The sequence below is a fragment of the Aythya marila genome (genome assembly GCF_965140915.1).
Source record: "Aythya marila genome assembly, chromosome: Z".
NCBI classification, from domain to species: domain Eukaryota; kingdom Metazoa; phylum Chordata; class Aves; order Anseriformes; family Anatidae; genus Aythya; species Aythya marila.
The window spans coordinates 84,249,933-84,263,503 of record NC_139080.1 but is presented as its reverse complement, the minus strand read 5'-3'; the positions used below and the strand labels follow the sequence as shown (position 1 = coordinate 84,263,503).

Below are 13,571 nucleotides of genomic sequence, written 5' to 3'. Positions count from 1 at the left end.
AATTTGGAGCTTCAGGTTAATCAGCCATTGCTTAAGAGGCTTCTCCTACAGTCTGTGAAATGATCTAAGCAATCTACATTTAGAAGCCAGGTAATAAATACTTCTTTTTCAAATCTGCATAGCCAGACACTTTTTCTGCTTTACAGTAGCATGGAAGCCAGTGACCTTGGTATTTTATTTTTTATTGAATACATTCTGTACTTTTTTGCACGGGTTATTGTAGAATCCACCCATGGTCACCTGTATCACACTGCAGCTTTAACTATCTTCAAACTGAATGACTCCCAGGAAGGGAATAAACTCCACTAGTTTAAATGCTCAGGTGCAAGTAGGTGTTTGTATGAATATCTAGCTGTAAATGATAATTACATGCCTACATATGCCATTTTTTCCTTTTTGCAAGAATCTGGGCTTTCTGGGATTCAAATCAACAGGTGGCCACAATTGCCAGTAAAAATGAAAGGTGTATTTCAAAAATATTTTGTCTATGTTTACAGTGCTCTGCACTTGATAAATCACCACTGCTTACAGTACCATTCACTTGGAATTTTATTCTTTTTCTGGACGAGCTGGCTAAATAGCAGGCAGTTTTGCAAAGCAGTGAATTATTGCTGTTATTATTAGTGTTTTTTTTTTTCCCCTTCATTACCTACTGCAGTGTTCAAAGTGGAGAGGACTGGGTACAGAACTTCAGGCCCGGGGAAGTCTTTTTTTTTTTTCTTGCTGAAGGAATTCGTAGCTGTGGGTGAGTGGACAGGGAGATCAATATGGGGATGAGAGCCAGAGAAAGGCCAGAATAAGACACCACCAGGCAGCCAGGTGCTGCCACTCAGCTGGGGCCTGAAAATCAGTGGCTCCCGCACCACCTGCAGCAAGGTTGCAATATCCGTACCGAAGCAGCCTCGGGTCCCATTCTAGGAATGTAGAAATTCTCCAAAATGCAAGTCATATGGTAAGATCTAAACTTTACAATCGGGAAGAGGGCTTGCCACTGCAGACTGCCCTTGACTGCATCTTCAAAAGCACAACATAGCTAAAAATCTTTAAAAGTAAATGTAAATATACTGCTACTACCTCAGTTTTCAGAAGAGAAGCAGCCTTTTGTGTACAACTAATGCTGAGTTATGCATAGGGATATGGTTTAGTGGGGACTGTTAGTGTTAGGTCAGAGGTGGGACTCGATGATCTTGAGGTCTCTTCCAACCTAGAAATTCTATGATTCTGTGATTTATATAGGCAACCTCACAAACTGGAGAAATCACCAGCCTTCATTCAATCAGGCAGCCTCGTCCCAGCCCTGCAGTGGCCGGTCTCCCCTGGGTGCATCACGTACCTTCCTTTCTGCCTGAAAAAGCCCTGCCTTAGCAAACGCTCACTTGCCATGAAGGGATACAAGAAGTACCTGCTTTTCAATAAGACAGTGCTATTATTGACATTTTATCAAACACATCTCTTCTTCATTTCTCTTTGTTTTGTTGTTTTGTTTTGTTTTTTTTTTTTTTTCCTTTTGACACCTCACATCTTCTCTACCTTTTCCTGTATATGTTGGGAAAGAAAAAGCAAAATCAAACAAACAAAAGCAACAACAAAAACCCTAAATCTTATGCTAAATCAAACAGACTATTCTTTCCACCTTGCTATTTCGTGTCTTGGTGTCTTGGTGATTTAGCTCCCATTAATACTTTCTGACATTTTGTGTACTGACTTTGTCTCTATTTTTGTTTCAGTAATACCATTTGTTTTTTTTCTGTGTAACTGCTCTGAGACGCATTCTGAAGCACTGCCCTTCATCATATGAATATGGAATCTCCATCCTTAGCGATACTAAAACAACAACAAAAACAATAACAATAAAAAAAAATAAAAAAAACTGTTACTTATAAATAAATATATTATTCAACACTGAATAAGCAGCCACCTTTGTGATTGCTCCGGGCAGTCCCTTTTATATCAGAAAAAAAAAAAAAATATGAAAGAATAAAGTGCAACTAAGGTCTTGAGTATCATAGTTACAAGCTGGGTTTATCAGACCTTATCCAAATTCATATATAGTTCTTAGCAAAACCAATAGAGAAATAAATACCTAAAGAAATGTCTGGATAATAAATGCTTAGTATTTGTTTTCATTTTCCCTTAGAAAGCATACACTTCTATAACCCAAATGTTCAAAATAAAACACAACTCCTCACTTCACACTGTAATAATCACTGCGAAGTGAACAAGACAGCCCACTCTGTAAATCCAAACAGTTACAAGCACTGGACTGCTGAATGGAATTTTTTAATAATCCATGTTCCTTTTTAAGTTCAGACGATATTTATCTAACATATTGGGAAAAATGATTCAAGAACCTCTTGAAAGTTTATAAAATCCAACTGTCTTCATGTAATTCGGAAGAAAATAGACCAATTTCTACTCGAATCTACTATTTGCACTTGTTTATAAAACAGAGACCTATTTTTTTTCAGGAATGGCATGAAAACAAAAGAATTATTCTCAGCTTCCCACGGAGTGTCATGTTATTACAGTGTTAGTCTAAACTGGTGAAATTTTATTTTGGTAACATTATTGTATTTGAAATTGTTCTAACAGAACAGACAGACCAATACTTCCTGTTTTGCATGAGGCAGATCTTCTCTTTCAAGCATGTTTCAGTTACAACTAGCACTAGGAAATTTCCAAACAGACATGTTAACTCCACGTACTCCAGCCCACAGCCCTTGCAAGGCCAGGGCCTGGCACTCTGCTTGTCCCCTGGGACCGAGCAGAAGAGCCCTGCCTGGGCGAGGGTCCGATCATTGCCCCACAGCCAGGGAAACAATGCTCCTGAGCCAGCCTCAGCCCTCTTTGGGGAAGTGCTATTTGGTACCAGCCACGACCACACAGGACAGCTCACTGTTTTAGGTCTATTCTCGTTGCCAGACTAGACACAAACAGTGATGGTAATTTCTTGTTTTAGGTTTAACACATCTTTATCCTCATTTTGGTAAGACAGCTCACATCTGCATAACTTTCATCATTAAAGTACTTTCACAGACTTCAAAAGAACTGCTAGCATGCTTAATCTTACACAACTACTCAGGTATTTATTGAGCTGCGGTTTCCAGTGGGGTTTTCTGGACTGAAGAGAATGATCAGCACCTTCCTGAAAGTCTGATTTGTCTGCTCAGGGGTAGTCTATGCATCTTACCTGCAGCATTTGTTCTTCCTCTGAAAATATCATCGTATGCTTTCCACTGTGGGGTCACCTGGTAGGCGTGAACGAACACCACAAAAACCACTACCAAGCACATTAACGGCACCAGAGCAGCAGTGAAGAGGGCAGCGTAGGCATTTGGAATGAAGCACCTGATGAAAAAAATGGAAAAATTCTGTTTATAAACATGAGAAACACCTTGAACGGTCATTAGTGAAGAAGGATTTACTTTACAGACCGCAAATTCTTTAACTCCGTTCCCAGAGCAACCTTGGCAGGATGTATTGGGTTCTTTTGTCTCTTTTTCCCTTATCATATCTTAAGGAATATAACATTTGTATCTTAGAAGTATGCATGCTATATTTTAGCCTGACCAATATTAAAGAGATTTAAACTGTTGTGATGGAACAAATTATATTTTAACCAACTCCATGCAAGCTATGTTCATTTAATGTGATCACTCTCAGTCACCAAGTTCTAAAAGGGCATTATGCAATTTTCTATACTTAGCTCCTGAAACCACAAATTAAATTGTGAGAAATATATTCTTTAAATAAATGAACAAGTCTTAAAGGCAAGATTCCTCTCAAGTTGTTGGAAATTATATGTCATTTGCACACTGAAGCCAAATGCTCCCTCCCTCCCACTTTTTTATTTTTTTTAGCATTGTCCTATCTGTCCTTACTGTTTCCATTTATTAAAGATATAATTATTTATAAAGACGTGATGGGAACTTGAGTTATTACTGAAAAAGAGTCAAATTACGCATGTAAGACTTGAAGGATATGGAGATGATAGTTAAAGAGAGATTTCCACTGTCTGAGAGATCAGGGTTTGCTATGAACTCCCTTGAGGTCAGTGTGTGCTTCACTGCCACTGACCTACTCTAGAGATGACGCAAAACTGAACAGCCCAAGGGACAGTTCAGGAGTCAGTATGTCTAGAGAGAATGTGGTCACTGCTGTCCCTATTAAGAGGGTGTAACTTACCCAGCCCTTCTGTTTTTCAGGTCAGCTCTGCTAAATAAGTTTACAGTCAGTGCTGGTACAATATACATCTAGGAAGAGGCTGGCTGGGTGTTTCTCTGGTATACAATCTGGGTTTGCTTAGATGTAATCTGCCCAGCAAGACCTGCAAGCCCCTGGGATTTCATTCTCTATGACTTCCACAGCATCAGTCCACCACAGTCAGTGAAAAAAAAAAAAATCTAGCAGAATATAAATAGCTTGTTTGACACTCTTCAGAAGATACAACAGGCCGAGATACCACCTAATAACATCGATAAGTAAATAAGTAAGCAAAAGGATTAGGGTTGGGGTTATGGTTAGGATTAGGTTCTCTCTATTGTAATTAAAGTTGTTTTGCAGGACAGAATGGTTGAGGTTGGAAGGGACCTCTCAAAGCCATCTGGTCCCACCCCTGCTCCAGCAGGGACACCCAGAGCAGGATGCCCAGGCCTGTGTCCAGGTGATTTTTGAAGATCCCCTAGGAGGAGACCCCACAGCCTCCGGGCAGCCTGTGCCAGTTCTCAGCCACCCGCACAGCACAGAAGTGCTGCCTGGTGCTCAGGGGAACCTCCTTGACCCTGTTTGTGCCCACTGCCTGCTGTCCTGGCACTGGGCACCACTGACAAGAGCCTGGCTCCATCCTCTTTGTGCCTTCCCTTCAGGTATTTATGGACATCGATGAGATCTCCCCAAGCCTCCCCTTCTCCAGGCTGAATCATCCAGGTCAAACAGCTGCAGCCCCCTCATCCTTTCCTCACTGGAGAGGTGTTTCAACCCCTTACTCATCTTTGTGGCTCTTTGCTGGACTGTCCCCAGCATGAGCATGCCTCTCTTGGACTGAGGAGCAGAGGAAAGGACACAGGACCCCAAGTGTGGCCTAACCAGTGCTGAGAAGACTGGAAGGATCAGTTCCCTTAGCCTGCTGACTACACTGTTGATCTGTTTCATCTTTATAATCTCAATATTTCTTAGATATGAAAGTAACTTTTTTGTTCCCATATGTAGTTTTGAGTGGACCCAAACAATATTAAGATGTCAAGGCCCATCACCACAACCTGCACTGCCCTTAGTGATTAGACTGAAGCCAGGAATCTCAACACAAGTACAGTCCTCTATAAAACTAAATTTACATTCTGAAACCTGTATCTCTTTCAATTTGATACATTTTTGTATTTCAGAGATGAGACATACTGTTAAAAAGCTTTCTGAAGGTCTTGAAAGGTTTCTGTGAACATTCCTTTGTATCCAGTTAACAAAAGCAGCAAACAAATGAATACCCACAGAAATGGATCACCTCTACTAATATCCCTAGGTACTTGCTCTAAAAAAGACACTGAAGAGTTACATGGACAGGAAATACACAAAGCCATGTTAACCCACAAAACTTACCTTATTTTTTAAGCATTTGTCAGCAACTTAACAGAAACCAAAATAAAACAAGAACAAAACAAAAACCCCAGGTACTATATTAGGTTTTCTCTTTCCTTCAATACCAAGCAATAAGACATTTACTGTACATATTTTTCCTAGGACCAGAATAATGAGAAACAGCTTTAATAATATAAGATTTTTTTGTCTCTTACCACAGATGTATGTTAAAGCTAAACTGATACTTTCAAATAAGGGGCCACACAAACCAAAAGACAATATCTTACTTTTGGAAAGGACAATATCTCAAAGAATTGTACACATTTAAATCAATCTATTCATTAAAATAACCTTGATTATTGGCCAGTAAGAATCAGAGCTTTACCTTTTTTGTTTGTTTTTTTTTTTCTTTTAATCTATAAAAATGGATTCTTAGGCTTGCACTCTTCTCAATGGGGCAAAGTATGTTTACTTGACCCTGTAAGTGCCTTTGTGAAGTTTTCTGTAGTATCTTAAACCATAACATTTGCTAATATAATGAAAGGGATGCCAGCTACACAAAATTTAAGAGGACCTCTTTTATTTCTCTGAATATTTTAATGGAAAAAGAAAATACAATTAACATGATGTATAGTGGAACTATTTGCAAGCATAATTACATAATTTATATTAAAAATGAAAAAAAAAAAAAAAACAACCAACAACTAAATTGTTAAGTTAATAAGGAGTTTTAAAAACATTTGAGAAAGGTATTCAATAAAAGTTCTGACATACATTGCTCCTTTTTAAGCAAGGAAGTTTTAAAATATTTCAATGCATTGAAGACAGTTTCATTCATGTTTTGCCATGTTTTGAATTCTAAGGACAACCTCCTTCAAGTGCAGCTTTAAACTCTTTAACTTTTATCAACAGACATCTAACTGTCTGAATTTTACTTGTCACATGAGTTTCTCTCTGGAGCTAGACCTATATTATTATTGTTGTTGCTTTAAAAAAAAATATTACTACTACTACTACTACTACTACTACTACTACTATTATTATTATTATTATTATTATTATTATTATTATTATTATTATTATTATTATTATTATTATTATTATTATTATTAAAGAATCCTGAGCATGAAACTCAACAACACTTAAGCTTCTCCTTGCCTTTTAGCCACAACTGGTTAGTGGGTAGCCTGTCACAGAGAACAGAGAGTTGTGTCTCCAGGTGAGTTTGCTCCTATTGCTCATGTTATAGGAGGAAGGTAAAAGGCAAAAGTCAGACACATGAATTTGCACTTTTATTTGAAAAAAAAAAAAAAAAAAGAAGAAGAAGAAAAACAATTAAAGTCAGAGTTTAAATTATTTATTCGTTCATGCTCACTCAGCACATTCTTCACAAAGTGCATGAAACAATGCTAAAAAAAATGAAAAAAAGACAAGTAGGATTACAATATACATGCATTTATAGATACTCATACATGCCAGGCTTTCTCAAAAAGCAACTTGTCTTTCTGATTTGACAATTCTATTCACTGGGATCTTGGCTTTGTTGTAGAAGAAGGCTATGTTATCTTTGAAATGGCACTTCATCATTCTATGAACATGCTCATCAATTTTCTATTAAGTATAGAGTAGGCCAGAGAATGGAAACATTTTTTGCAGATAATTACTAGCTAAAATATTGATAATATGACAAAGTATTTGCAGCAAATTGTGTCTAATCTGTAGTTAAAGAATACAGCAAAACCTAAAACAGTCTTTCTTTTATGAACTCATTTTTGATAATTATATTTATTATCTGCTTCTGATGTTCTGGGCAGCTTAGCAGCTTGATAATGAAGCATCTTTTGCAAGCATTATAATTTTTTAATACATGAAAGCTCTATGCTTTTAATTTCAGCAAGTTTGTTAAGCATAACCCTGTGAGAAGACCTGATCTCTTGCACTGCACCTTAGAATTATCAGCAAAACCAGTTCTCTTCTGAATGTTCATTTGCAATTTCAGCTGACAAACTCATGTTTGCACCCAGTGTAATGCACAAAGGAGTTTATGTTGCTCTCTCTGGTCCCTTCTTCCAGCTTTCTGCCTGCTTTGTAATTTCCAAATTGCATCAAATATTAAATCAAATACCTTTACATTTGTTGGCAGTGAGGTGCAAAACCAAAGCATTAAGTGCCCACGTAATGCTGTGCCATTTTACTTCCCTTAGCCTGAAAGCAGTGCCAAAAGGTCACAGGTTCAGACCCCCCAGTCTTCATCCCACTTCCAGATACAGTAACAACTGACCCCACAACAGCCTGAAAACATGGGCTGCACTTATTAAAATCCAGTGGAAAATTTAAAGAGTGGTCCACTCTGATGTGCCTTCTGTTTGCCTTTGTAGTAAAATTCAATTTTATTTCTTTTTGTTTGTTTTGTTTTGTTTTTAAACTTTGCTACATGGATATGAAATTTGTGACCCAGCCAAAAACAACTGAATGTATTACAGAGGACACCCTGTTATCTAGCCTTATAGCATTTGCCTGTGATGGCATTATGGATGCAGCCACAGGAAGGTTTAACATGAGAGAGAACTTCAAAATGTTGCTGAACTACCATCAAATACAACTCATTGTACATGTGAATGTTTTACTAAAGGAAATTGTACTGTAGCTGAGAACTACAGATCTTTTCTCTCCATAAAAATGTTTTTCTCCATACCACGCCCTGCAGTCTATCCAACCCAATATAGAATATGCAACCGCTCCAAGAAAGCTGTTTCCAGTGATCACAGTACTCACCTCTAGAGACCATTTCCCCATGTTTAGCTCAACCCTTTCTTGCTGCAGCTTATGCTCATTACTTCTTGGCCTAGCCAGCACGGTTTTGAGAAACAGATTTTTCCCTCGTTTGCTTCAACACTTCTTTATCTGCTTGTAAACTGTTGGCTATCCCCACTGCTCCTCCAAATCTTCTTTAACTAAACAGCCCTAGATCTTTCAATTTGATTGAGTGCACTTTATATTTAAGACCTTTGTCAATCTTGTCGATTGCTCAACTTCACTCATGTGTTTCTTAAACTGCAAGGCCCAAAACCGTGATAGCATTTCATCTCAGTGAATGGCTAAAGCAGAAGGACTTTATGTGCCCTTAAGACTAAGTTGCTTTATATATAGGCCTGCACTATGCCTGTGTGTTGTGCCATAGCACAAAATGCTGACACATACTCGTTTTATCATTGATGTTGACACACACTCGGTTTATCATCCACAATGAGTATGAGATGTCTTCGTGCAGAACTGGTAAACAGCCAATTATTCCCATCCAATTTTTGCATGGCCAATTATTCTTGGCAAGATGCAATTCTTTCCACATGTCCCTGCTGAATACCATGCTACTTTTTCAGGACAGATCTCAGAAGTCAATACCACCCTAAATTATAACGAACATTCAGTGGACTTCTTTCCCAGCTGTGTGCTGTGGTAAATCTGAATGGAAACTCCTTATCCCAGGCTTGTATGATATGAGGTGAATGTAATATTTTCCATTCCATTAATAGTCAAGGAAGATGTTGAACAATATTTGAAAAACATTTTAGAGTCGTGATTTATTGATAAATTTCATCCAAGGATTCTAAAAAAATTTACCTGAGAACACAGACTGTTGATGCTTGTTTCAGTATATCTTGGAATAGAAAATTTGAGATGAGGTTGTGGCAAAAGTCAGGGCAACGACATGATCTAAGCGATGTATAAGTCTGTTGAACAGACGTAACTAAACAAATACGAGACATAATGAACATTCAACTCAGGAAGAACTAAAAAGCAAAAATCAAGTTGGTTTTCTGGAACAAAACTACATCAAAGTTGAGTTCATTCTTTCATGAGTTTACAGATTTGTCTTGTAAATGTACTTGGAAACTTTTGACAGCATTTGAATTACACAGTGAAATGTAATTTTACTTACACAAGGAAAGTAAATTTGGAAAACCTACTATACACCTGCCACATTCACCATCTAGTTTGTAATTCTGCAGAAAACAATCTGGTAATTACTGTGCAATCACATTAAGGAGAAGATGAGTCGTAACTTCATGCTGTTAAAAAGAATACCATACTTGGATGTATAACAGCAGTTTTTGCTGCAACACAGATGAAGTAATGTTATGATCTAGTCAGCATTACAACGACTTCGGTGGCAGGCTGTATCTGGTTTTGGCACATTTGAAAAAAACATGAACAGAATGAAGAAAGTTCACAGGAGAGCAACGAGGGCTACAAGAGGTCTTATAAATGTATGCCAGTCAGAAAGATGAAAAATATATATGTATTTTTTTGTTTTGTTCATGTATTGGCAACCTACAAGTAGGCAAACAGCAAAAGAATAACATCTTCTCCATGTTGTAACATATTTTCTGTGCTGCAAAAGCCAAACTGAGGGACTTAAACCACTCAGATCTAGATGTGAGAAAAAAGCTTCCTAAGGCAAGAACTGTGAAGGAGTGAGTACAGTACATTGTTTCTCTCTGGAGGCTGTCTAAAAGAGACTGGACAAACATCTGTCAGGAATAGTGTAGAAACATGTCTCACCACTCAGAGCAGGGGGGTAAACACCTCCAGCGCCCTCCAACAACTCTTTTGTACACTTCTGTGGTTCATATTCTCATTTAAAACATGCAAAACTAATCATAATAGACACTTAATGCAAAAAAAAAAGAAGTGGCTGAAGGATGTCATGGTAGTAACAGGAGAAAGGACTAGCTATTTTTAGGGGTATTACAGAAGGATCAGGGCTAGGTTCTCATTTTCTGATCTTAAAAGAGGATCCAGACACTAATTAGCAAGGTACTTCCATTCCCAGAAATTAATGGTTGGAAAGAACAAACACACACACACACAAAAAAAAACACAAATCTGTTTCAATGAAAGATGTTGGGCAGCTCTTATTTCTGTGCATGATCTGTTCTTTCCCAAGAAAGCCCCTGAGGTTCAGTTCCAATGTAGATAAGGTTTTCTGTTCCAGTGAACACTTGCTAAACATTTCATAACCAATCCACAGAGTCAAGCCCATCTGATTTGGTATTTATCATCCTATGTAGTATTTCCTGGGTACTTGCCAGTCAGTGCCTCTGATCATTACCGAACCTTACTTCTATCCATAATCTGCTAAAATATCACACAATTCAAACTGACTAATAAAAGTTCTTAGAAAAGTAATCCTTCAGATGCCCAAGGTGAGACCGTACAGCTGCAGCCTAATAAGCCAGCGCTTACTCTGCTATGCAGAATGCAAAATAATGCCTACCAACAACTGCAGTTTTATTGCCTTGCATCCTTCTACTTGTTAGATGATGCCTCTCAAAAGATATGCATAACACATACACATAAAAACAGAATTTTAAAACAACCCATCAGCATAGATATTTTTTTTCTTTTGCAAAGGGCAACGTGCATCACAATACAATAGGCATGGAACCACCCCAAGCATTACAATTTTTTCCTAAGCCTTCTGAAAGCAACCATAAATTTCAGGTGTGATCTGAGTAATAAAACCGCATCCAAACAATAGCATTATGTAATGCTTCTATTACCTAAACTTATTATGTATTAAGCACGGACTATAAAGATTACAATTTCCAATTTGCAGAGTAGAAAGAAAACTTAGTGAAGAAAAATAATTTTTACAAGACTTCTGAAGATGTCAGTGCCAGGTCAAGAAGCACAATTTAAAAGTCCAGCTGTCAGAATAGAGCATAGATAATCAGGCCTCTTAATCTCTGTGGATGCACTTAAATTCAAGTACAGCTTGAAATGACATTTTCCAACCAAAGTACTCCAATATTGGTCAGAGCACGGTACGTTTGGGTAGCTGAAAAAAGAAAACAACAATCTAGGTAGAATTCCCATCCTCATTCAGCACTGACTTAGGGGGAGGAGATGAGGCTGGCAAATGAAGATCTCGGGATGGCTGTTCTGTCATAGAGCATCTGACTGTCCCAAATGCCCACCTCTGGTTTGCACCACTCCAACACATTTTCCAGGCAATGTCCAGGCAGAGGCAGACTGAGTCCCCAGGTCCCAAAAGTCGGTAATGATGACACTACAGTGGGCTTGGCTCCCTCCATTCTCTACGGTCTATCAATAATTTACCTCTACTCCAGGCCTTGGTGCTCTCAAACATGCCCAAATGCCACCTATGAGGACCCACCACTCGCACTCCATATGGTGTTACAGGAACACCCCTCTGGTTGCTGTCAGTGCAGCTCTGGTTATTTTGGGTTCTTTGAATTTGAAAAAACAAACAAAAAACACCCCCAGAGCAACTCATTTTAATGCCACAAAGATTCTTTGCAGAGACGAGAGCAGACAGAGGAAAAAATGCTGTGTAGTTTTGTCTGGGGAAGAGCTTTCTAACAGCTATACGTATGAACCAGTCTGCGTCATTCAACTTCTGAACTAGGTTGCACCTCTTTTATTTAGCCTGAATATTTCGATTTTGAGGTGTCTCTTTATAATTTAAAACATTTTCAGAAGTGACAAGCAGGAGACCCGACTCTAGGTAGCCTAGCATAATCACTAATTTTAGGCAATGGTAGGAAGTAACAGCTGGAGAGATCACATTCCTTTAGAATATATCAAGTTGGTTTTAAAAATGATAAACCAGTATTTTTATTTTTTCTTTGTCTTGGCTTCTAGTAAAAAGATAAACTTCTAGAGGACATGCAATGACAATTAGAAGAATACATCTCCTTACAGTTTTATTACAGCTTTCATTAAATAACATAGCAAATTAAAACCAGCTAATAAAGTATATTGAAACACTGTTTTGTTACACTGCATTCATACACTGATCATCATATTTAAGTAATTCAAATAAGAGCATACATAAATCAAGGTCTAAAAATAAACTAGACTTTTTGCAATTATGGATGTCATAATTTCCAAACAAGCCAAAGCGAATCCTTATGTTTCTGCTAATTCAGAAACTGAGAGTAGTGTCTGAGCATCTCTGTATGAAACAGGCAACTCCAGCCACTATAAAGAGAAACAAAAACAAAAACAACAACAACAATAATAATAATAATAATAATAATAATAAAATAACGTACTGCAGCTGCATAATGATCTTAATTAAAAGGAAGCAACATTTTCCATTCATTAAAAAATATATAATGATGATGATAATGACGATGATGATGATCATAATAATTACATTGCTTTGCTACATGCTATACCCCCCCCCACCAAAAAGTGTAAAAACATGATTTGATTAAAAATAAACATCTGTATTCTCACGTTGCTACACATGACTATGGATGCTTTGTGAAAAATAAGGATTCAGAAGGTTGTGGCAGCTGAACTGAAGTTGAGCATTAATGGTTAGATGCACTCTGCATTTCAAGCAGCTCGTTATTCATAAAAACCTTGACCCCACAACAATTTTTAAAAGAAAAAATCACGCGGTTTGGGTAAATCAAACATGGGAAGGCAAACTGAGGTGTATCATGACTCAGGAAGACAGACTCCGTCCCTTTTCATGATTCAGTGCTTTGCACATCTTCACAGGGACGTACTGAGTAAGGAGCTTCCCTCCAAATAGGCTGATTCTTCTACAGGACTGAGCAGGGAAGAGCAATTTCACACCAGTCAGCATAAACTACGGCAGCCTTGGGGTATTCTAAATTACAGCTGGCAGCCCAGAGAGATTGTTCAAGCCGTGGAGGCTGATTGCAACGCAGCATGGCTTCCATATTTTGATGACTCTCCAATAAGCATGGGTTTCTCTTAACACGAGGTTCCTCTCAGGAAACAGATTATTTTTTTGTTTGTTTGTTTGTTTGTTCTGCAGCAAGAGAGTAGCTCAAAATAACCAGGAGAGAGCCACCTGATGGTATTTGTGCAAGGTAACTCCAATAAATGGCCTCATGCTAAGGTGAAAGTAGGACTGCCTTGTAACTGAGTCAAAGGGTGTTGGCTGCAGCTTTCCAAGAGGCCTGACAGAGCCCACATCCTGCTGACACTGACTT

At 38.1% G+C, this 13,571-nt stretch overlaps 1 protein-coding gene across 3 annotated transcripts in view; it reads right to left on the bottom strand.

Moving 5' to 3' along the window:
* Positions 1-13,571, bottom strand: part of ADGRV1 (adhesion G protein-coupled receptor V1) — a 287,686-nt gene that overhangs the window by 53,553 nt on the left and 220,562 nt on the right. For all 3 annotated transcript variants that reach the window (XR_014319280.1, XM_082782584.1, XM_082782585.1), the window contains exon 86: positions 3,191-3,348. Coding sequence is in view for 2 of the 3 variants with exons in the window: in XM_082782584.1 (XP_082638710.1) it covers positions 3,191-3,348 (158 nt within the window). In the remaining variant the exon portion in view is untranslated. The remainder of the gene's footprint in view (positions 1-3,190; positions 3,349-13,571) is intronic.